This window comes from Salarias fasciatus, chromosome 5 (assembly GCF_902148845.1).
Source record: "Salarias fasciatus chromosome 5, fSalaFa1.1, whole genome shotgun sequence".
Classification (NCBI taxonomy): Eukaryota; Metazoa; Chordata; class Actinopteri; order Blenniiformes; family Blenniidae; genus Salarias; species Salarias fasciatus.
Genome location: NC_043749.1, coordinates 36,246,985 through 36,270,209, shown reverse-complemented (window position 1 = coordinate 36,270,209; position 23,225 = coordinate 36,246,985). Strand labels below are relative to the sequence as shown.

General features: G+C 49.0%; 1 protein-coding gene across 1 annotated transcript in view; it reads right to left on the bottom strand.

The window, feature by feature from the left end:
• Window positions 1–23,225, bottom strand: part of LOC115389268 (receptor-type tyrosine-protein phosphatase gamma-like) — a 463,600-nt gene that overhangs the window by 30,464 nt on the left and 409,911 nt on the right. Inside the window, exon 7 of the mRNA XM_030092770.1 lies at window positions 22,535–22,692. Coding sequence (XP_029948630.1) covers window positions 22,535–22,692 — 158 coding nt within the window. The remainder of the gene's footprint in view (window positions 1–22,534; window positions 22,693–23,225) is intronic.

Genomic DNA, 23,225 nt, shown 5'->3' with positions numbered 1-23,225 from the left:
CAGGTCAGACTGTGACCTCTGACCTGTGTCAGAGCTGACCTTTGCTCCACATGGCCCTTCCCTCCCGGGTCACTCACTGTCACGATGGGCTTCAAGGCTCTGGACACACACACACACACCACACACACACACACACACACACACTACCAGAACCAGCTCTGCTCGTGCAGCACATTAGCGGCTGCGTCTCTGTTGCCGTGGGGAGAACAGAATCCATCAGGGCGGCAGGGAAGAATTCACAATGTTTTTCTCCGCTCTGAGTCACCGGTGCCCTGCAGCCAAAGCTGTTTTTCTCTTTTGGGAGGTGGTAAATAAGGCTTCTTCTCAATCTAGGTCTGATAACGAGCTCTACTTGCCTTCTTTCAGACACCTTATGTTCTCGTCCTTCAGCTCGAGGTTCTCTCAGATTTCCAAAGCAACGCTGCAGCCAGGACTCGTCGAGCGCTGCAGGATCAGGAGGAAACTCGGACTGTTTGACATCCTAAGTGGAGATGTGGGGGTGCAGTCATACAGTTCCAGCATTTAACAGGAGCCAGAGCTGATTTGGCGATTCTCCTCTAATGTCTTTGAGACAAAGAAAAGGAACTTTCTCTGGTCTGGAAAGAGAGCAGTTCCATCAGGACTTCCTGTACAGAGCTGAAGTTCACAGGTTCAACAGTCTGCAGTCTCTTAGGCTACGTTCACACTGCGGGCTTAATGCTCAATTCGGATTTTTTTGTGAAATCCGATTTTTCTGCGAGTTCGTTCACATTTACAATAAAATGCGACTTGTATGTGATCTCCCGTCTGAACGGAATACCACCCAAAAGTGTCCCGCATGCGCAGAAGAGGACATAACGACGTCACGCAGCAGCGCTTCAGTGTTTGCGGAACCAACAAACAACATACAGAATCTGCAGCTTTTCAAACGTCGATGATTTATTTAAGAACTGATCAAACACGTATTCTTACAATTGAATAGTGAGCAATCATTTGAGCGCAGCGCTTCTTATCAGCCGCGCTGAGCTCCTTCTGTGTGTGTGTGTGAGAGAGAGAGAGAGAGAGAGAGAGAGAGGGAGAGGGAGAGAGGGATGAGGCGCGCGTAGTGGATATTATTATTATTTTTCACTCTCCGTTGTCCTGGCGCTGCAGAATTAGCGAATGAGAAGGAAGAGAGCCAAGTTTTTGGCCATGGCGTTTTGTGGGGCAGCGGCAGCAACAGAGAGACGCAGTCAGGAGAGGTGGGGGCAGAGATGAGAGGCTTTAATGATACGGAGTTCAATAATAATTTTCGGATGACAAGAACTCCCTAATGTGCGTCTGCGAGCACCTTTTTTTTAACACTCACGGTAAGACACATGTCTTCAGCCCCTATTGTGACGTGCAGGTCGGATAAATGCGACCTGGCCGTTCAGACTGAAGTTGCATGGCAAAAGATCCGATACGTATCGGATTTAGGACCACATGTCCAAGTGGGCCTGGGTCGCATTTGAAAAAATCGGATCTGTGTCGTTCAGACTGTCAGGAAAAGATCCGATACAGGTCGATAGGGGCAAAAAAATCGGATTTGGGTCACTTCAGCCTGCAGTGTGAACGTAGCCTTAGTGTCACTTCCAGCAATGCAGACCAGCTGAGCCACAGGGTCCCACTGACCAGCCACAGTGAAACAAACAGCAGGTCCATACAGCCAGCACACACCTTCACTGAACGCTAGCCATCAGCCACTGAACGCTAGCCATCAGCCAGTGAACGCTAGCCATCAGCCACTGCTAGCCATCAGCCACTGAACGCTAGCCATCAGCCACTGAACGCTAGCCATCAGCCACTGCTAGCCATCAGCCAGTGAACGCTAGCCATCAGCCACTGAACGCTAGCCATCAGCCAGTGAACGCTAGCCATCAGCCACTGAACGCTAGCCATCAGCCACTGAACGCTAGCCATCAGCCACTGAACGCTAGCCATCAGCCACTGAACGCTAGCCATCAGCCAGTGTGTCTCCAGGGGTCCTGGAGCTCTGGAGACCAGGGCTGTGAGGAGGAGCCGTGGAGGAACCTCTGACTCAAACACCAGCCCCCCTCCAGGGCTGACTGGACCAGACAGAGACACCCAGCCTCCAGGAACGGCCAAAAGCCTGTCTGCAGGGACACTGTGAAATGTCTCTGAGGACGGAGCGGCAGAGCCTCCACGGGAGGCAGAGCAGCAGCTGGGAGGACGCCACAGTGACGGACTGCCCCCTCCAGTGGAGGGTGTCCATGGAGCCACTGCGTCCAACACTTTGACATCCATTCTTATCCTCCATGTTGAATAATGTCCTTCTTGTGAAGCGCCTCAGACTGTTTTTCACCATTTTAATGAGTGTAAAGACTTGTCAGCCCCTTCAGTCCTTTCAGCCCTTGTTGTTCAGCATTGTGGTGATTAAAACACGTTTTTACGTTTTTACCAAAAAAAATAAAAAAATAAAAAAATAAAAAAATAAATAAAAAAATAAATAAAAAAAAACTTTAATCATGTTGAATCTCCTGTTGCTTGGTACCAAAGTACAAAACCGATCAAAAGCCGGCTGCTCAGCTCTCTATCAGGTGAAGCTAAACTGGACATTCACGAGAGCAGATGCAGGAAAGTTGAAAACTAACGTGACCATAATGCACTGCTTCAGACCAGAGTCCGTCTGGGGTTCAAGTTTCACCTTTTATCCTGCCAACAGAAGGGGCGCTGTGGAGACGCCGTGTCTGGTAGTGATGAAGATGAGCTGCACCTTGAGCATCAGTTCACCGTCTGACGTTTTACCCTGTCTCATGAGGAGTCAAGAACACTGCATCCCTGCTGTCTGCCAACATGTGACAACCTCAGTCTGAAAACAAAACCTCAAAAACAGAGCCCCATCTCTCTCTCTCTCTCACTGTCTCTCTCTCCCTCCCTCCCCTGTCTCTCTCTCTCTCCCTCCCTCCCCTGTCTCTCTCTCTCCCTCCCCCGTGTCTCTCTCTCTCTCCCTCCCCCTGTCTCTCTTTCCCTCCCCTGTCTCTCCCTCCCCCTGTCTCTCTCTCTCTCCCCCTCCCCCTGTCTCTCTGTCTCTCTCTCCCTCCCCTGTCTCTCCCTCCCCCTGTCTCTCTGTCTCTCTCTCCCTCCCCCTGTCTCTCTGTCTCTCTCTCTCTCCAACATGTCCATGTGGGCTGCTGAAACAGAAGCCTGGCTGGTCCACCAGTGTGTTTGAAGGAAGCAGTCCAGGGAGCTGCTGTGTGCGAGGCAGAGCATCGATCCACTGAACAGGCCTGAAGCGGCGGCCGTCACTCCAGCTGACCTACTTCCAGCTCCGTCCAAAACAGAAAGAAAACACTGCGAGGCACAGAGGAGACAATCACTGCAGTGGCCATCGGTGTTAATTCTCCCTCCAAAATCCTCGTTTCATCTTTCTCCCATCATGCTTTCTCCAGAGAGTCAAATGGCGAAAAGCAAGGAGGAACAAAAGGACTTCAAAAGAAACCTTCATGGTTAGGAACCAGCAGACGGAGAGCCGGAAGGACGAGCCCTGCCCCGCCGCTTCCTGGTTGACTGTTGATTAACTCCTCTGCTCTTGCATCGTTTCCCTCGTGTGAACTTTGAACCTTTTTCTCTTCAGCTTTGCAGCTGCACTGAAAAACAAACCAAATCATACCAAACTTGCATTCAAGCAACTTTAATTTCACCTTGAAAAAATCTGCAGAGTAGCTGAAGAGTGGCGTGACAGTTTGTGTTGAGCTGCAGACGACCCCTGTTGTACCATGGTGACCCCTGCTGTACCATGGTGACCCCTCAGAGTTACAGACGACCCCTGCTGTACCATGGTGACCCCTGCTGTACCATGGTGACCCCTGCTGTACCATGGTGACCCCTGCTGTACCATGGTGACCCCTCAGAGTTACAGACGACCCCTGCTGTACCATGGTGACCCCTGCTGTACCATGGTGACCCCTCAGAGCGTCAGACGACCCCTGCTGTAACCATGGTGACCCCTCAGAGCCTCAGACGACCCCTGCTGTACCATGGACTCCTCTGGCCTGGACACAACGGCTGACGGCCAAAGACCGAGACCTGAGTGAGGGACGGGGCCTGCACAGCCGCCTGGCTGTGAAGGAGACCATCATTATGTCTTCAGAACACATGACTGGTGGACTGCTGATCGCTGGACACATAACAAGTGTCAATGTCGTGTCAGGGAATGTGAATTCCAACCTGACTGCAGGCAGAGCTGGTGTTTCAGCCGAGTCGTCTCATTTACACACAGACCGTCGGCTCAGAGTGCTCGCATTGATTTTAGCTGCATTCTGTTTTCTCTGGTTATTCTTGAGAGGTCTCTTATGCTTGACTTCAGTTTGGCAGTGAGGAATGCAGCTGAAAAGTTCATTAGCAAAACACTGAGAATGCCGTTCCTCAAGAAAAATGACCCGACTTCAAAATACTGAGTCGAGGCAACATCTACAACCTGACATCCTCACTGCTGCTGCCAGGACCTACACAGGAAATGTAGTGTGTTTTTGTTTAACAGCACACCCACACACACACACACACACACACACACACACACACACACACACACACACACACACACACAACACACACACACACACAACACACACACACACACACACACACACACACACTTCATTATTGAAGACGTCCACCCCACTCTGACTTCACTGTGAATATCAGAGCACTCGTGGTGTGAGTTCCTTCATCCCCTTCAGCCTTCCTATTTAAAGAACCTGGTGCGTAGTCACTGGGGGTCAAGAGCCTTGCTCAAGGACCCACAGTGTCCTGTCCAGTGTGGGAATTGAACCTGCAACCTCCAGTCCCTAACTACAAGACTACTACTGCAGCGAAGGCAGGGGTCATGCAAACCATCCATTAATCAGCCACAGAAACACCCTGGAAGAAGACAAGGTCACGACCTTCACTGGCCAGGTTCCTCTCAGTCCACACACCTGTATGTCATTCTAACTGGCGAGAACATGAGTGTGTGTGGATGTCTGTCTCTACGTTGGCCCTGTGATGGACTGAAGAACTGTCCAGGTGGACCCCACTTTTTGTACCAGGTGGAGAGACGGTACCAAGACTGTTCAGACCTACAACAGCAAGACCACAGACACATTAATGCCGGCTCCCGCTGACATGCAGACCGCTGTGAGACAGGCTAGTTTTACCCTACTGAGAATGTGTTGCAATAGTGATGCTGCTGGAAACTCAGGAGGAGCTTGAAGTGAAAGCCTGGGGCATCAGGGTGGAGGGTCATGGAGGGTCACCCCGACTGTGCAAAAACAGAAGCCATATACCGTATTGGCCCGAATATAAGACGACTCTGATTGTAAGCTGACCCCTCACTGTGATGCTCCATTGGCTTCCTGGTCACCGGTACTTTGGCTGTATCTAGCAGTGTGGATGTGTAACAACAATCTAGTCCTCCATTATAGTACGACCCCATTTTGGAGAAAATAGCTTGTGGAAAAAAGTATCGTCTTATATTCGGGCCAATACGGTACTATGTTCACATTCAAGCAGTCGTTTGGGTGGAAGACCCAACCCTGTGTCACAGAAACTGGCAACCCTGTGTCACTGGAGGGAACACTGCTGAGCTGTGCTGCTGATGGACTTTTTTGCTGTTTGGATTAATTTCTTGCTGTTGGATTAATCCTATTTTCAACGATCTGTCACGAGAATATCGCGACCTGCCCCTGGCCTGGATGCACAGATAATGCCACCAAAAAAGGGCCCGGCACCGGAGGAGTTTGAGGAAATTAAAAACTCCCTCGACTTCCTTAGCGGTAGCGTGAGTGTGGTCAGAGCGCAACAGGAACAGCTCCTGGAGCTGTTGGACGAGGTCAAACAACTACGCCTCCAAAAACGCCGAGAAGGAGCGGAGGATTGTGGATCTGAGCGGCGCGTGGACGAGCTGGAGCAGTACTCCTGTGTTAATGATGTGGTCGTCACTGGCATTAAGATCCGGCCAAGCTCGTACGCTCGGGCTGTGGCCAAGCAGAGCAGGGAGCCGAGTGACCTGGAGGCGAGCTCGGTGGAGCAACAGGTGGCTGCCTTGCTCCAAAATAAGGGGATAGAGCTGGACCTGGAGCACATCGAGGCTCGTCATCCCCTGCCTACGAGACCGGGAGACCGCCCGTCGTAATAATGAGATTCACAATCCATCCATCCATCCATTTCTACCGCTTATCCGGGGCCGGTCGCGGGGGCAGCAGTCTCAGCAGGAATGCCCAGACTTCCTGTCCCCAGACACTTCCTCAGCTCCTCTGGGAGGATCCCAAGGCGTTCCCAGGCCAGCCGAGAGACATAGTCTCTCCAGCGTGTCCTGGGTCTTCCCCGGGGTCTCCTCCCAGTGGGACATGCCCGGAACACCTCCTAGGGAGGCGTCCAGGAGGCATCCTAAACAGATGTCCGAGCCACCTCAGCTGGTTCCTCTCGATGTGGAGGAGTAGCGGCTCTACTCCGAGCTCCTCCCTGGTGACTGAGCTCCTCACCCTATCTCTAAGGGAGCGCCCAGCCACCCTACGGAGGAAGCTCATTTCGGCCGCTTGTATCTGGGATCTTGTCCTTTTGGTCATGACCCAAAGCTCATGACCATAGGTGAGGGTGGGAACGTAGATTGACCGGTAAATCGAGAGCTTCGCCTTTCGGCTCAGCTCCTTCTTCACCACGACGGACCGATACAACGACTGCATCACTGCAGCCGCTGCACCGATCCGCCTGTCAATCTCACGCTCCATCCGTCCCCCACTCGTGAACAAGACCCCAAGATACTTGAACTCCTCCACTTGGGCTAGGGTCTCTCCACCAACCTGGAGGGGGCAAACCACCTTCCTCCGGTCGAGGACCATGGCCTCGGATTTGGAGGTGCTGATCCTCATCCCTGCCGCTTCACACTCAGCTGCGAACCGCCCCAGTGCATGCTGTAGGTCCGGGTTCGATGAAGCCAACAGGACAACATCATCTGCAAAAAGCAGAGATGAAATCCTGTGGTTCCCGAACCGGACCCCCTCCGGCCCCTGGCTGCACCTAGAATTCTGTCCATGAAGATTATGAACAGAACCGGTGACAAAGGACAGCCCTGCCGGAGTCCACATGCACCGGGAACAGGTCCGACTTACTGCCGGCAATGCGGACCAGACTCCTACTCCGGTCATACAAAGACCGGACGGCCCTTAACAAGGGGCCCCGGACTCCGTATTCCCGGAGCACCCCCCACAAGACACCACGAGGGACACGGTCGAATGCCTTCTCCAAATCCACAAATCACATGTGGACTGGTTGGGCAAACTCCCACGAACCCTCGAGCACCCTATGGAGGGTATAGAGCTGGTCCACTGTTCCACGACCAGGACGAAAACCGCATTGTTCCTCCTGGATCCGAGGTTCGACTATCGGTCGGATCCTCCTCTCCAGTACCCTGGAATAGACTTTCCCGGGGAGGCTGAGGAGTGTGATCCCCCTATAGTTGGAGCACACCCTCCGGTCCCCCTTTTTAAACAGGGGGACCACCACCCCGGTCTGCCAATCCAGAGGCACCGTCCCCGACCGCCACGCGATGTTGCAGAGACGTGTCAACCAAGACAGTCCCTGCACATCCAGAGACTTAAGGTACTCAGGCCGAATCTCGTCTATCCCCGGTGCCTTGCCACCGAGGAGCTTGCCAACCACCTCAGTGACTTCAGCTTGGGTGATGGACGAGTCCACCTCTGAGACCTCAGCCTCTGCTTCCTCCACGGAAGACGTGGCGACGGGATTGAGGAGGTCCTCAAAGTATTCCTTCCACCGTCCAACAATATCCCCAGTTGAGGTCAGCAGCTCCCCACCTCCACTGTAAACAGTGTTGGCGGAGACCTGCTTTCCCCTCCTGAGGCGCCGGACGGTTTGCCAGAATTTCTTCGAGGCCGACCGATAGTCCTCCTCCATGGCCTCCCCGAACTCCTCCCAGACCCGAGCTTTTGCCTCCACAACTGCTCGGGCTGCAGTTCGCTTGGCCTGCCGGTACCCGTCAGCTGCTTCGGGAGTCCCATGAGCCAGCAAGGCTCGATAGGACTCCTTCTTCAGCTTGACGGCAGCCCTTACTTCCGGTGTCCACCACCGGGTTCGGGGGTTGCCGCCACGACAGGCACCGGAGACCTTACGACCACAGCTCCAAGCAGCTGCTTCGACAATGGAGGTGGAGAACATGGTCCACTCGGACTCAATGTCCCCAGCCTCCCTCGGGACATGAGAGAAGCTCTCCCGGAGGTGGGAGTTGAAAACCCTGCTGACAGAGGGTTCCGCCAGACGTTCCCAGCAGACCCTCACAACACGTTTGGGTCTGCCAAGTCTGTCTGGTTTCCTCCTCCGCCAGCGAATCCAACTCACCACCAGGTGGTGATCGGTCGACAGCTCTGCCCCTCTCTTCACCCGAGTGTCCAAAACACGCGGCCGGAGGTCAGATGACACGACAACAAAGTCGATCATCGACCTCCGACCTAGGGTGTCCTGGTGCCAAGTGCACTTATGGACCCCCCTGTGCTCGAACATGGTGTTCGTTATGGACAAACTGTGACTAGCACAGAAGTCCAATAACAGAACACCACTCGGGTTCAGATCGGGGAGGCCGTGCGATCCAATCACCCCCTCCAGGTCTCACTGTCGCTGCCCACGTGGGCGTTGAAGTCCCCCAGTAGAACAATGGAGTCCCCAGTCGGAGCACTGTCCAGCACCCCTCCCAGGGACTCCAAGAAGGCCGGGTACTCTGCACTGCTGTTCGGCCCGTAAGCCGAGACAACAGTGAGGCACCTATCCCCGACCCGAAGGTGCAGGGATGCAACCCTCTCGTTCACTGGGGTGAACTCCAACACATGGCGGCTGAGCTGTGGGGCTATAAGCAAACCCACACCAGCCCGCCGCCTCTCACCGCGGGCAACGCCAGAAAAGTGGAGAGTCCAGCCCTTCTCGAGAGGTTGGGTTCCAGAGCCCAGGCTATGTGTGGAGGTGAGTCCGACTACATCTAGCCGGTACCTCTCAACCTCCCTCACAAGCTCAGGCTCCTTCCCCGCCAACGAGGTGACATTCCATGTCCCTAGAGCCAGTCTCTGTGTCTGGGGATCGGGTCGCCGGGCACCCTGCCGTCGGCTGCCACCCAATCCACACTGCACCCGGCCCCTACGGTTCCCTCGGTGGGTGGTGAGCCCACCGGAGGTCAGGCCCACGTCGTCCCTTCGGGCTGAGCCCGGCCGGGCTCACAAATCTCACAAAGAGATTCACAAATCGAAAGATAAAAATAGCTCTTCTCAAACAAGGACGCAAATTGAAAGGAACAGACTTTTTCATCAATGAACACTTGACACGATGGAATTCGGACATCCCACGGAAAGCTCGACAACTAAAGAAACAAGGCAAAATTCAGCATACATGGATTAACAACTGCAAAATCTTCATCAAACTGAACGGGACGCCAGAGGATGCCAAAGTTTTGGTGGTCAAAAACATCGAGGACCTGGACAAATATTGAGGTAACTGTACTCAATTATTCAAAATACTCAACACTACTTCTATAGTATGGCCTATAATGGACATGGACATGATGCACACTATTAACGTTGACGAACAAATGGAATTGGAAACCGACGAATATCATGAAAACGCTAAATATGATGCAGAAAGAGACCCGGACAATAATTTCCTTGTTTCTCTTACCAATAACTGCAACTATTTTACACATGAACAATTTGAGAACAACGTAAAACCAGATACCAAACTGTCAATCATACACTTCAACTCCAGAAGTTTGTACACAAACTTTGAGCCGATCAAACAGTACCTAGAAACATTTTCTGAACCATTTTAAATTATTGCTGTAACTGAAACCTGGATTAACTGTGAAAAAGGTGCACTCTTTAGTCTTGATGGATATGAATTAACACATATGGATAGAGTAAATAAAGCTGGAGGGCGGGTTGCTATGTTCATTCATAAATCTATTAAATTTAAAGTTGTACCAAGCATGACACTCACCATCGATGGTTTAATGCAATGTCTAACAGTGGAAATACTTAATGATAAAAGGAAAAATATAATTATCAGTTGTATGTACCGGATGCCTGGATCATGTATAGTTACATTTAATGATTACATCGAAAAATTGTTTTCCACTGTCAACCATAAACCATTGTTTGTCTGCGGGGATTTTAACATTGATTTGTTGAATCCCTCAAAGCTTAAAACTATTGATGACTTCACTGATACTATGTACACTTTAAGCCTTTATCCAACTATAACAAAACCGAGTAGAATAACTGCACACAGTGCGACAATTATTGACAATATCTTTACTAACATTATAGAAAACAAAATCACTAGTGGCCTGCTTGTTTGTGATATCACAAACCATCTACCTGTGTTCACTGTATATGACTACCATTTAAAAAAAACAGAAATCCAAGATACAACTTTCTCCAAAAGACTGATAACTCAAGAATCTATACACTCCTTAAATTCTAGTCTTGCATATCAAGATTGGACTACAGTCCTCAGTGAACCAAATGTGGACATTGCATATAATACATTTCTGGATTTATTTACCTCCTTGTATGATAAACACTGTCTGCTGATCAATTATTCCATGAAAAAAAAAAAAAAGTTGAAAAGTCCTTGGCTCACAAAAGGCATAATCAAGGCATGTAAGAAAAAGAATAAACTTTATAGAAATTTTATTCAACTGAAAACTAATGAAGCTGAGCAACAGTATAAACAGTACAAAAATAAATTAACCGACATCATAAGAAGTAGTAAACAATTGTATTATAGAAATAAACTGTATGAAAACAAAAATTATATGAAAGGGACCTGGGATACACTCAATAGTTTAATTAAACAAGGATCATTTAAGTCATCTTATCCGGAATATTTTATCAACGGAAAGGGTGAAAATTATAACATGAGGGATATTGTAAATAAATTCAATCAGTTCTTTGTAAATGTTGGCCCTGAACTGTCAGCACAAATTCCTGACCAAGGAAGTGATGACTATGGTGCATATATTAAACATAATTCCATGTCTTTTTTTCTGTCTGCTACAAATGAGCAAGAAGTTATGAAAACTGTTCAAAAGTGTAAAAGTAAGTCATCTGTTGATTGTCACAACATTAGTATGATAATAATAAAACAAGTTATTTTGAATATTGTCAAACCCTTGACCTACATCTTTAACTTGTCATTTCAAACTGGTTGTTTTCCAGAAAAAATGAAAATCGCAAAAGTAATCCCGCTATATAAACAGGGAAATAAACACCACTTTACAAACTATAGACCAATCTCACTGTTGCCACAGTTTTCAAAAATTCTGGAAAAACTTTGGCTTTGGGTGGTCTTCCCTGCTCTCTCTCTGACTCTTCCTGGCTTTGGGTGGTCTTCATTGCTCTCTCTCTGGTGGTTCCTGGCTTTGGGTGGTCTTCCCTGCTCTCTCTCTGGTGGTTCCTGGCTTTGGGTGGTCTTCATTGCTCTCTCTCTGGTGGTTCCTGGCTTTGGGTGGTCTTCCCTGCTCTCTCTCTGGTGGTTCCTGTCTTTGGGTGGTCTTCATTGCTCTCTCTGGTGTCACACATTGTGGTCACAGTAAAAATGTTCTTTCTTTTGTCAAACTGCAGCTGAAAACAAGACAAGGTTGTTTTGATAGATAAAAAGCAGACTAGCAGTACCCGGAGGTGCCTGGAGGTGGAGCTCTGAGTGCTGTGAACTGGGACTCGGAGCTCACAGTTCCTCTGTTTTGGGTGGGAACACACTGGACAGGTACTGCCACTACAGATACTCTGACCCATCTTCCTGTCCACAGGACTTTTCAAAATGGACTAATTTCTCTCATGTCCAATCAGACAACTATGGCACACAACGCAACGCAGTCACTTGGAATGACCTTTAGCTTTTCATTTGAAAAATGACACTGAAAAGGTTCATAAAAGCAACTTTAGTACAACCGAGCTAAGCTGTCTTGTTGGACCGATGAGAAGATGTCCTTTGGTTTGAAATGAATCAGTGTGCATCAGAGAAAAATGGAGACAAACATTGAGCTTTTCACTGGACTGAACTCAGATAAACTAAAACAGACTATCGATCCTCCGTGCCATTCTCCCCAGATGAGGATTATTTAGTTCCTTTGAGCAGACTGCAACATGACGTGACCCTTCTATCCTTCCTCATGAACAACTCACTCATGGCTGAAGTGTTAGTGCACGTTCACGCGGGTCACCCACACACGACCCCGGAGCCATTATCAACTCTGCAGACACTACGGTAGGAGTTCATGCGCTCACAGGTCAGGGCTGTTCGAGCAGTAAAAGCAGACTGTGACGACGGATCACTGTATAATGCTGTGGCGTCCGGCGTGAAGAAGTGCCGATTCAACGCTTCAACAGTGACTGACTGTTTTCTCTGGACTCGAGTATACTTGGCTGTTTGCTCCTCTCTGAACATCAGCTCCTGTACTCCTCCTTGTCTCCCAGCTCCGCTCCCTCCTTCCTCTGTCTCATCAGTCTTCGTAATGCCGTCGCACCACCTGCTTTACATCGACCTGCTCCTTTAACTGCTCGACAGACGAGCCAATACTTCCTCCATGTTTGGCTCGCTCCTGTCCCGCTCTGAAGAAAACTTGGGGCTTATTCGGAGACGAGTCTGCCAGGAGATCTCAGGACTGGGGGAGGGAGGATGAGAATAAATGTTGTGGTACTGAGACTCCAATCAGCAGCCACAGGCTCCTGTTTGCTCTGAAACAACAGTTCTCACTAAGTTTCGTCTTATCAGCTGTGTGATTAAGAATGTCTGAGTGCTTCAAAAGATCTTTCCCGTGACCTTCTCAGATAAACTGTTTGCAAAGTAAAACTGAGGGATCAGAAACACTCTTGGCTCTCAGTGGGTAGATTTGCTGAATGAGGTCAAATCAACCACTTCCTGATTTGATATACACCAGCCTGCCTAAACAGTGTGGTGCATCACATGACTACAGCCCTACAAAACAAACATCCACAACTTTCAACTTTCAAAATAAGATAGATAACTTTCATTAGACAGCAGACACCTCCATCACCCTGAGAGACTCCCCAGCAGACACTGTTGAGTCCTCCTGCTTCCTGGGCTCCATCATCACCAGGACCTCCAGCTGAACATCAGCTCCTCGTCAAAAAGCCCAGCAGAGGATGAAGTTCATCCTGCCAGCGAAGATGACGGTGCAGTTCTACTCCTGCATCACCGTCTGATTCACTGCAGCCACGGCAGAGACCAGGACAGACCGCAGAGAGTCCAGAGACCAGGACAGACTGCAGAGAGTCCAGAGACCAGGACAGACCGCAGAGAGTCCAGAGACAGGACAGACTGCAGAGAGTCCAGAGACAGGACAGACTGCAGAGAGTCCAGAGACCAGGACAGACTGCAGAGAGTCCAGAGACCAGGACAGACTGCAGAGAGTCCAGAGACAAGGACAGACTGTAGAGAGTCCAGAGACCAGGACAGACTGCAGAGAGTCCAGAGACCAGGACAGACTGAAGAGAGTCCAGAGACCAGGACAGACTGCAGAGAGTCCAGAGACCAGGACAGACTGCAGAGAGTCCAGAGACCAGGACAGACTGAAGAGAGTCCAGAGACCAGGACAGACTGCAGAGAGTCCAGAGACCAGGACAGACTGCAGAGAGTCCAGAGACCAGGACAGACTGAAGAGAGTCCAGAGACCAGGACAGACTGCAGAGAGTCCAGAGACCAGGACAGACCACAGAGAGTCCAGAGACCAGGACAGACTGCAGAGAGTCCAGAGACCAGGACAGACTGAAGAGAGTCCAGAGACCAGGACAGACTGCAGAGAGTCCAGAGACCAGGACAGACCACAGAGAGTCCAGAGACAAGGACAGACTGTAGAGAGTCCAGAGACCAGGACAGACTGCAGAGAGTCCAGAGACCAGGACAGACTGCAGAGAGTCCAGAGACAAGGACAGACTGTAGAGAGTCCAGAGACCAGGACAGACTGCAGAGAGTCCAGAGACCAGGACAGACTGAAGAGAGTCCAGAGACCAGGACAGACTGCAGAGAGTCCAGAGACCAGGACAGACTGTAGAGAGTCCAGAGACCAGGACAGACTGAAGAGAGTCCAGAGACCAGGACAGACTGCAGAGAGTCCAGAGACCAGGACAGACTGCAGAGAGTCCAGAGACCAGGACAGACTGTAGAGAGTCCAGAGACCAGGACAGACTGAAGAGAGTCCAGAGACCAGGACAGACTGCAGAGAGTCCAGAGACAGGACAGACTGCAGAGAGTCCAGAGACCAGGACAGACTGCAGAGAGTCCAGAGACCAGGACAGACTGCAGAGAGTCCAGAGACCAGGACAGACTGCAGAGAGTCCAGAGACCAGGACAGACTGAAGAGAGTCCAGAGACCAGGACAGACTGCAGAGAGTCCAGAGACCAGGACAGACCACAGAGAGTCCAGAGACCAGGACAGACTGTAGAGAGTCAGACCCCTCCCACCCTGGTCAGACTCCTCCCACCCTGGTTGGACCCCTCCCACCCTGGTCAGACTCCTCCCACCCTGGTTGGACCCCTCCCACCCTGGTCAGACTCCTCCCACCCTGGTTGGACCCCTCCCACCCTGGTCAGACTCCTCCTACCCTGGTTGGACCCCTCCCACCCTGGTCAGACCCCTCCCACCCTGGTTGGACCCCTCCCACCCTGGTCAGACTCCTCCCACCCTGGTTGGACCCCTCCCACCCTGGTCAGACTCCTCCCACCCTGGTTGGACCCCTCCCACCCTGGTTGGACCCCTCCCACCCTGGTCAGACTCCTCCCACCCTGGTCGGACCCCTCCCACCCTGGTCAGACTCCTCCCACCCTGGTTGGACCCCTCCCACCCTGGTCAGACTCCTCCCACCCTGGTCGGACCCCTCCCACCCTGGTCAGACTCCTCCCACCCTGGTTGGACCCCTCCCACCCTGGTCAGACTCCTCCCACCCTGGTTGGACCCCTCCCACCCTGGTCAGACTCCTCCCACCCTGGTCAGACCCCTCCCATTCTGGTCATCAACTCTTTTAAAACTCCTCTCTGGAAGGAGGTTCAGTTCCACCAGGACCAGAACCTCACGACACAAGAACAGTTTCTTCCCATCAGCCACCTCTCTCATGAACACAGCCTCAGTCCACCACTGGCACATATTTCTGTCTTTCTCAATACCCAATCTGTTTAGATTTTATGCTCGTGTCCTTTAGATCTGTATTTTCTATTGCTGCACCGAGCCACCAAAACAAAATGTCCGTATGGGTAGCTGAACCTGGCAACAGAACCAGATTCTGACTGGGATTCCAGCATGCGCCCTCTACAGGACTGAACAGTCACTCAGCTATAGGGCTTGGGATCGTGACGTCATCACTTGGAATATTGGCCGATCTCTCCCGTTGTTTACTTGGACCGCGAACGCACTGTGTCCAGACATGCTGTCATCGCTCGTGTGGACACTTTCACTATTTTTTCAATCTACAATTCCAAGTTGTGTTGTCGGTTGTGACAGCAGAACACACAATCGCCAGGTCAATAAGATCCAAAACGGACTTTGTGTTTGTCATTTTCCTGCTTGGAAGCGCCATCAAGGAGAACAAGTTTCTGCACTGACTAAATCTCGCCGTCTCGCTTGGATCGCGGCTGTAAGACGACCAAACTTAACCTTTCATTGCATTCCAATGTGGGACTTCTATGCGCGGAGGTAAAGATTCCTGTCTTCACGACATTCCGCTGTCAGCTGGATGCAAGAGATGTGGAGAGCACCAGAAAAATTGCCCACCTCCTCATTCACGTCGAAAGGGTAATCGGAACCATCTGCAACAAATACACTGTTATCTGTGAAAGCAACGATTCACATGGTTCTGCCCTGCAAGGATGAGGATCTGACTTTCCTTTATAAGATAGTTACTGTATGTTGTGCGCTGACGAACACGAGCCCAAGCTGCTGAAATGAATACCTGTTAAGTGGAGCTATAAGTGTCTGTGGTGTCCTTACCTACTATTTTTTAAATAAACACACTGAAATGTATTTCAGATGTTTTTTTTGTTTTTGTTTTTTTTTTATGTTTATTGAAATGAAGTGTCTCGTAACACATGCAGCCTGCAGTCATAAATATATTCTGTCAAAATGAACAAAATGACCGCAGTGCAAACAAAACATTTAAACATAATGTTAAGAGGAGAAAATAAAGTTATGGCTACAGAGTAGTTTTTCAAAACTACATAAAAGGGTGAGTGTAAAACTTGCAAAATGTTTGACATGAAAAAAATGTGCATATTAAGACAATGTTATTTGTAAAAATACTCTCAAAATGAACACAAATAACAGTAGTGCAAACAGAAAAACAGAATAAAAGGAGGAAATATAAATATAAAAGGAGAAAATTTCTAAATGTATCCTATAAACTCAGCTACAACACAACTGAAGAAAACACAGTAAGTTGATAACCGTTCAAACCGTTAATAACAGCGATTTTTTTCAAGATAACGGCTCCTGGCTTCCTCATTAAGCGTACGTTGACATATATCCGACCCTTTTCGGCATTTCAGCATGTTTTCTTGCTTTCTGCAGCTCTACTCGTACGTCTTCTCCTGCTCCTGTCTGGGTTTGTTATGTGTTTGTTTACACTCGTGAGCGGCCAACATGTCCGCCACTCCCCACAATGCAAAGCGTGATCCCAAGCCCTATTGGAAAACCACCACTGAACCACACCAGATGAGCAATGTCACAATCAAACAAAGTGTTTCATAACTGATCCTTTAGATGCAATTTTCTTGCTTTAATTTCCAACTAATTTATTAATTTTACTGATTCTACTTTCAGCCTCAGGAATTGGTGACACAACACAGCTGTTGGACTGGCACACCAGATATTTGAGATTGCATAATCTCTTCAGCTCTCCTTCAAAGAGGAACTCCAGCCATCATCACTGATGCACAGCAGCAGGCATTCGTTTTTCTCCATGAGACGATGTATTGAAATGATGGACACACACTTCAGCCTCCTCATCGGTGTTGAATAGACTTGTAGTCCAGACCGTCTAAACCGAGACCCAGGCACTACCAAGACCAGACAGAATCAAGATCAGGACAGACCAAGTCAAGACCAAGACAGGTTCAGCTCAAGACTGAGACCAAAAACAAAATAGTTTTTTTCCATCTTGCATGAGTTGCGGAACATTGGCACCCTGCTGGGTTCAGCTGCTCGGTATGAATATGAGACTGTCTTCATCTCCAGGCTCAGCACCAGAGACAGCAGGTCTTCTGTCTGAATCGCTGGAAATGTTGAGATGAGTGGCGGCTGCAGGACTCTGATTCTACACTGTCTGAGGACTGACTGCTGAGTGCTGTTCAGGACTGACAGGACTATTAACTAAACGAGCAGATAGCAGCGTCTGGTGCTGGAGAGTCGCCCCGAGGAGGCGGGTCTTAGTGGAGAGTTCACCAATCACTGATGAACCAATTAAATGACTGAGGTGAAATTGTGTGTCATTAGGTTGGCCGTCCAGACCTGTGTTGGCCGTCCTGTAATGATGAGTAACTCTGAGCTTCTCTTTAATTCCGGACATTGGTTTCGTGGTCACAGACTTCTTCCTAACAGAAGTGCTTGGTGGTCACTGGTCCAACATGTCTACCACACAGACCATTTAGGCGCATTATCTTCACTGTGAGTGGTGAGGCTGGACTCCGCTGGGCGTCGCGGTGCGGATGCTTCATCAGTCAGTGACACTGTGACGGTGTTTTCCCTTCAATAAAAATAATAAAAAATTCTATTTTGATGCAGAAAATCATCAAATGGTCTCTACAGAGTTTTTATTTAATATCAGCAGCAAATTAAAAAAAGAAGCTTTCCATCATTTAACCCCTCGTTGGTTGATGTTTGTCTTTGCTTATGGCTGATAAGTGGAAAGGGAAAGATCATGAGTCTGGGATTTGATCAAACTCATGGACCTGATCAGCTGTAAAGGCTGAATGAGGCTGTGAAGCAGCTTATAGCGTCATCCCCACAAACACCAGGGGGCACTGTGTGGAGGATTCAATCCGCCTCCGTCCATATGTTGGTGGGTGTGCTGTTTGTGGTTGTGTGTTTTGAAGGAGTTTGTCAAGCAGGTGAATCAGCTCGGCCTGAAGCCGTGGTCAGCTGGCTCCCCACAGCTTTTATTCACCAACTTTGTGATCAGAATTCTCTGTTGTTTGCTCCGTCTTAGGTCTCTGCATGGCATGACATTGAATTTGGATTTTGTGACGTGCTGCTCCCCTCAGTCACTCCGTGGGGACTGCAAGCTAAGCAACAGCTGATTCATCAGCTGATTCCTGTAAAGGGCCTGATGTGCAGTAAAGCCTGCTCTCAGCCACCCTCTGTGAGGCGTGCTCACCAACTGAACGCTGAATCTACTTGACCACGAGGGAGCTTTATGCAGAGTCTGAGTGAATCAGGACCTCAGTGTTGGGTCAAAACTCTCATTTCAAGTCAGTTTGGATTTTAGTATTTAGTGTAAAACATGTTGCAGTTACAGTTACATGGTACAGTTACCAGAGTTTATTTTCATATGTGCTGAACCCTAAAAACAGAGCATTAACCAGACTTTCTTTCAGCTTTAGACCGCTGAACACTCGTCAGACTGCAGGACGACCTCAGACACGATGCACTTCATGCATGATGGGAGACTTTTGGAAGACATCCCTGCTTCAGTCTGAAGCAGACTCTTCACCTGCCATAAACCCTGAACACATCTTCTGAGATTCATTCAAAGTAGGACTGCTGAGAAGGCTGGAAAAATCCACAAATGATGAATTTCTCTCATCTTTTAATGCCAGCTGCTTGTATCTGAAAATGTTTTTGGCATGAACACGAGTCTCCCTTTGTTCTCTGAACATGTTGATGTGGAATCATACTGTGTGACCCAGCAGCACCAGACATCCAGGACAGCAGACACACACAACCAGCCACTTCGCCTCCCTGCTCCTCCAGCAGGCTGAGGAACGTTTTGGTGTGACTGGGCCTTAACGCTCGGACAAATTGCTTTTTGTTTTCAGTATGAATTTGGAATGAGGTAATTGGTGGTTGGTGTCAGAGTGTTTGTCGTCTGAGCAAACCGCCACCTGCTGCTGACTAATTACTGGGGACACGTTTGGACAGAGGTTTCCAGAGCCGAGCGGCTGAAGGTAAAGCGGCGCCGTAATGGACGGCTTTGTCCACGCCCATTCAAACACGTCCTCCAGCCAGAGGCCGGGGCGCCACATGAAAGGCAAACAGCTCCGCCGCGCACGTCTCCTTGCACTCTCAATAAACACAAACACAATTAAACAAAGCAAAAGCCCAATAAATGGAATAAACGCAAAACGCTTTAGCTGGCCTGATATGTATGAGCTTTTATACCCAATAAATACACATTTTAATTACAATATGAAACAGCTCTTTGAATGTTGTGATTTATTTTCATTTTAAATAGCCTGTCAGGTATAATTCCATCCAAAAGAAGAGCTTCACTAAACTCACCGTATCCCAGCAAAAACAAAAATATCACTTTGAAAGTTGACATTTCATGTTATGAAAATAAACTTTAAGACAATCAAGACTTTACAGCCACGTCTGTCCATGTGAAGTATTGTACCAGCCTAAATGTCATCAAAAACATGACACTGGAAATCCTATATTTATGAAGCGCAATGGCTTTTGTTTCTATGGATTACTCGCAAAAACAAGGAAGAGCTTCAGTTTTGCAGGATGTGTCAGTATTTGCTACCTGGAGGTTTGAAGAGCGCTGCAGTCCAACACAACAGGAGGGACACCCTAACAACACCGTCTGCTGTCTGTCTCACCAGACCTGGAGTCCCCCAGAGCCACGAACCCCTCCAACATGGATGAATACAGTCATGGCCAAATGTTTTGAGAATGACACAACTATTATTTTTCACAAAGTCTGTGGTATTCATTTTTGTAATGGCAGTTTGCATATCCCCCAGAATGTTATGAGGAGGAATCAGCTCAACTGTAATTCAGTGCAAAGTCCCTCTTCACTTTGAAAATGAACTTTATTACCAAAAAGCCATTTCCACTGCATTTCAGCCCGGCCACAAAAGGACCAATTCACCTAATTTTAATGTCACACATATGAACACAGGTGTGGGTGTTGATGAGGACAAGGCTGGAGATCATTCTGTCATGACTGGACACTTTAAATGGAAGACAGTGCATGACACCATTGCTCCTCATCTGTTGCCATGGTTACCTGCAAATAAACACGTGCAACCATCATTGCACTGCATAAAAAGGACCTAACAGGGAAGTCCATAGCAGCAAGTAAGATTGCACCTCAGTCAGCTGTCTTTCACATTATCAGGAACTTCAGGGAGAGAGGTTCACTTGTTGCCACACAGGCTCCTGGGCACCCAAGAAAGTCCAGCAAGCGCCAGGACCGCCTCCTGAAGACGCTTCAGCTGCGGGATCGGACCACCACCAGTGCAGAGCTCGCTCAGGAAGGGCAGCAAGCTGGTGTGAGTGCATCTGCATCACAGTGAAGTGAAGACTTCTGGAGGAAGGCCTGGTGTCAAGGAGGGCGGCAAGGAAGCCACTTCTCTCCAAGAAAAACATGCAGGACAGACTGGTATTCTGCAGAAGACACAGAGGCTGGACTGCTGAGGACTGGGGTAAAGTCACTTTCTCCGATGAATCCCCTTTCCGATTGTTTGGAGCATCTGGAAGAAGGCTTGTTCTTAGAAGACGAGGTGAGCGCTGCCATCGGTCCTGCGTGAGGCCAGCAGTGAAGCATCCTGAACCATTCATGTGTGGGGCTGCTTTTCAGTTAGGGGGCTGGGCTCGCTCACAATCCTGCCTAAAAACACAGCCATGAATAAAGAATGGCACCAGAACGTCCTCCAAGAGCAACTTCTCCCAACCATCCGAGGGCACTTTGGTGACGAAGAATGCCTTTTCCAGCATGATGGAGCACCGTGCCATAAAGCAAAAGTCATAACAAAATGGCTCGAGGAACATAACATTAAGATTTTGAGCCCTTGGCCAGGAAACTCCCCAGATCTTAATCCCATCGAGAATTCGTGGTCAGTCCTCAAGAGGCAGGTGGACAACCAAAAACCCACAAATTCTGACAAACTCCAAGCATTGATTACGCAAGAATGGACTGCCGTCAGTCAGGATTTGGTCCAGAAGTTGATTGACAGCAGCCAGGGAGGACTGCAGAGGTCTTAAAAAAGAAAGGTCACCACTGCAAATATTGACTTATTGCATGAATTCTGTTTAATTCTCAATAAAAGCTTTTTATACTCATGAAATGCTTCTATTTGTATTTCATCATACCATAGAAACATCTGACAAAACGCCGAGCAACCCTGAAGCAGCAGACTTTGTGTAAACTTAACAGTTGTGTCATTCTCAAAACTTTTGGCCATGACTGTAGACGGGTGAATGGATGAACCAACTGTATAATCCAGTGTTACCACCTTTGGTAAATGAAAGCAGTGTTTTCTGCCTCCGGTCTTATCTGTTCCAACATTTTCCACGCAGCAGAAGTCAGAGGCGTGGCCAGGCTGCAGCTTCACCACATCACTGATAAGCAGGCATGTGACGTACACGATGAGGAGAAGTACCATAAAATATATGTCAAATATATCATGCAGTATTGTTGACGAAAAGAAAAGAGACGAGATGTGGTTTATAAAGTAAAATCTCTGGTAAAATGCCTCTTCATATTTGTCGACAGATGAGGAACATCTGAACGATCTGCTCCAGCTGGCAGCTTCTCTCTGAGAGCTGACCTCCAGTCTGACCCCGTCAGTCTGGTCCCAGCTTCTCTCTGGTCACATGACCTCAGCTGCTCTCGGTGCAGGAAGGACCAGGGTGGCTCCACCCCGTTTCACTCATGAGGCTCTCATGGAAATCGTATTGTGTTTGACGGTGACAGAGACACTTCTGTTTTCCTGTGTGGCGGCCCGTTCTACCAGCAGACTCCAGGAGGTTCCAGGTGATAAACAGGAAGTCGCTGCTGCTGGATGCAGTCAGTCTCACCTGCTGTGCTGCTCTATAGACAAACCATTTTTTTGCTATTGTATTTATTTACTTATTTTATTTAAATGTGTGTGTGTGTCCCTCCAGCTTTGGTTGGTAAACTAATATGTTAATCGGAGGACCTTGCATGTCTGGAATGGTGACTTCTTGAGATTAGAAGGGAACGATAATAAAATAGTAAGATGTGAAATAGGGTTGACCACAGGGAAAAAATGTTTTGTCTATACTGCACAGTACTAGGAAATTATACTCTAGCGATTGGTTAAATTGATTTCATTACTTAAAAGAGAGCAAAATGCAATTTCCATGGACTAAAACTAGACTAACATATAATCAGTTTTTGTCGACTAAAACGAGACTATTGTAGTCCTGGGCGTTCTGACCAGAAGAAGACTCAAATGCTCAACGAAAACTTGATTTGACGAAAAAGAGTCCGTTTGACACGGACATGAGACTGAAACTAAAACTAAAATCAGCAGTGGTCCAGAGTGCATGGCTTCGTACCTGTTTGTAGGAGACGTAGATGGGTCTGCTGAAGACGATCCACTCCACCACCTTACTGCAGGGGGGGGTGGTGAGGGAGCCGGTGTAACGGTAGTAACTTCCCAGTGAGGATGGCAGAAGGTCCTTCAGGACGAACGGTTCCAGGAAAGTCTCCTTTTCTGTGGAACAGAGAGCCGGCAAAGAGTTCTGATCAATATGACATGATCCGTACAAGGTCGGCTTTTTCCTCTGCAAATGAGGAGCGGCAAGCCGTCTGGAGCCCATCCGAATGCTACTGATTCGCAGCCTTTAGGCTCACGCTATTGATTCCACTTGCATGGCGCTGGCCTCATTTAGCGCCCCTTCTCCTATCAGATACGTCTGCATTTAACCCAACAGAGTTGCCTGTCAATGAACTTCTTACAGTGCAGCTTTTCTGTAGCAGCAAACATCAGAATCACACTGTCTTCACTGTCAGTGTATTATAAGAATGACACAGAGGTACTCCAGAGAGCCCAGATGGAGAGCGTTCATGCGATGCTCAGGCGCTCCCAGCTCAGATGGGCAGGGCATGTTGTTCGTATGCCCGACGAGCGTCTGCCAAAGAGACTGCTGTACGGCGAACTGAAAGAAGGCAAGCGCTGCCAAGGAGGTCAGAGGAAGCGCTCCAAGGACACCCTGAAAGCTTCCCTGAAGTGCTGCAGTATCAACC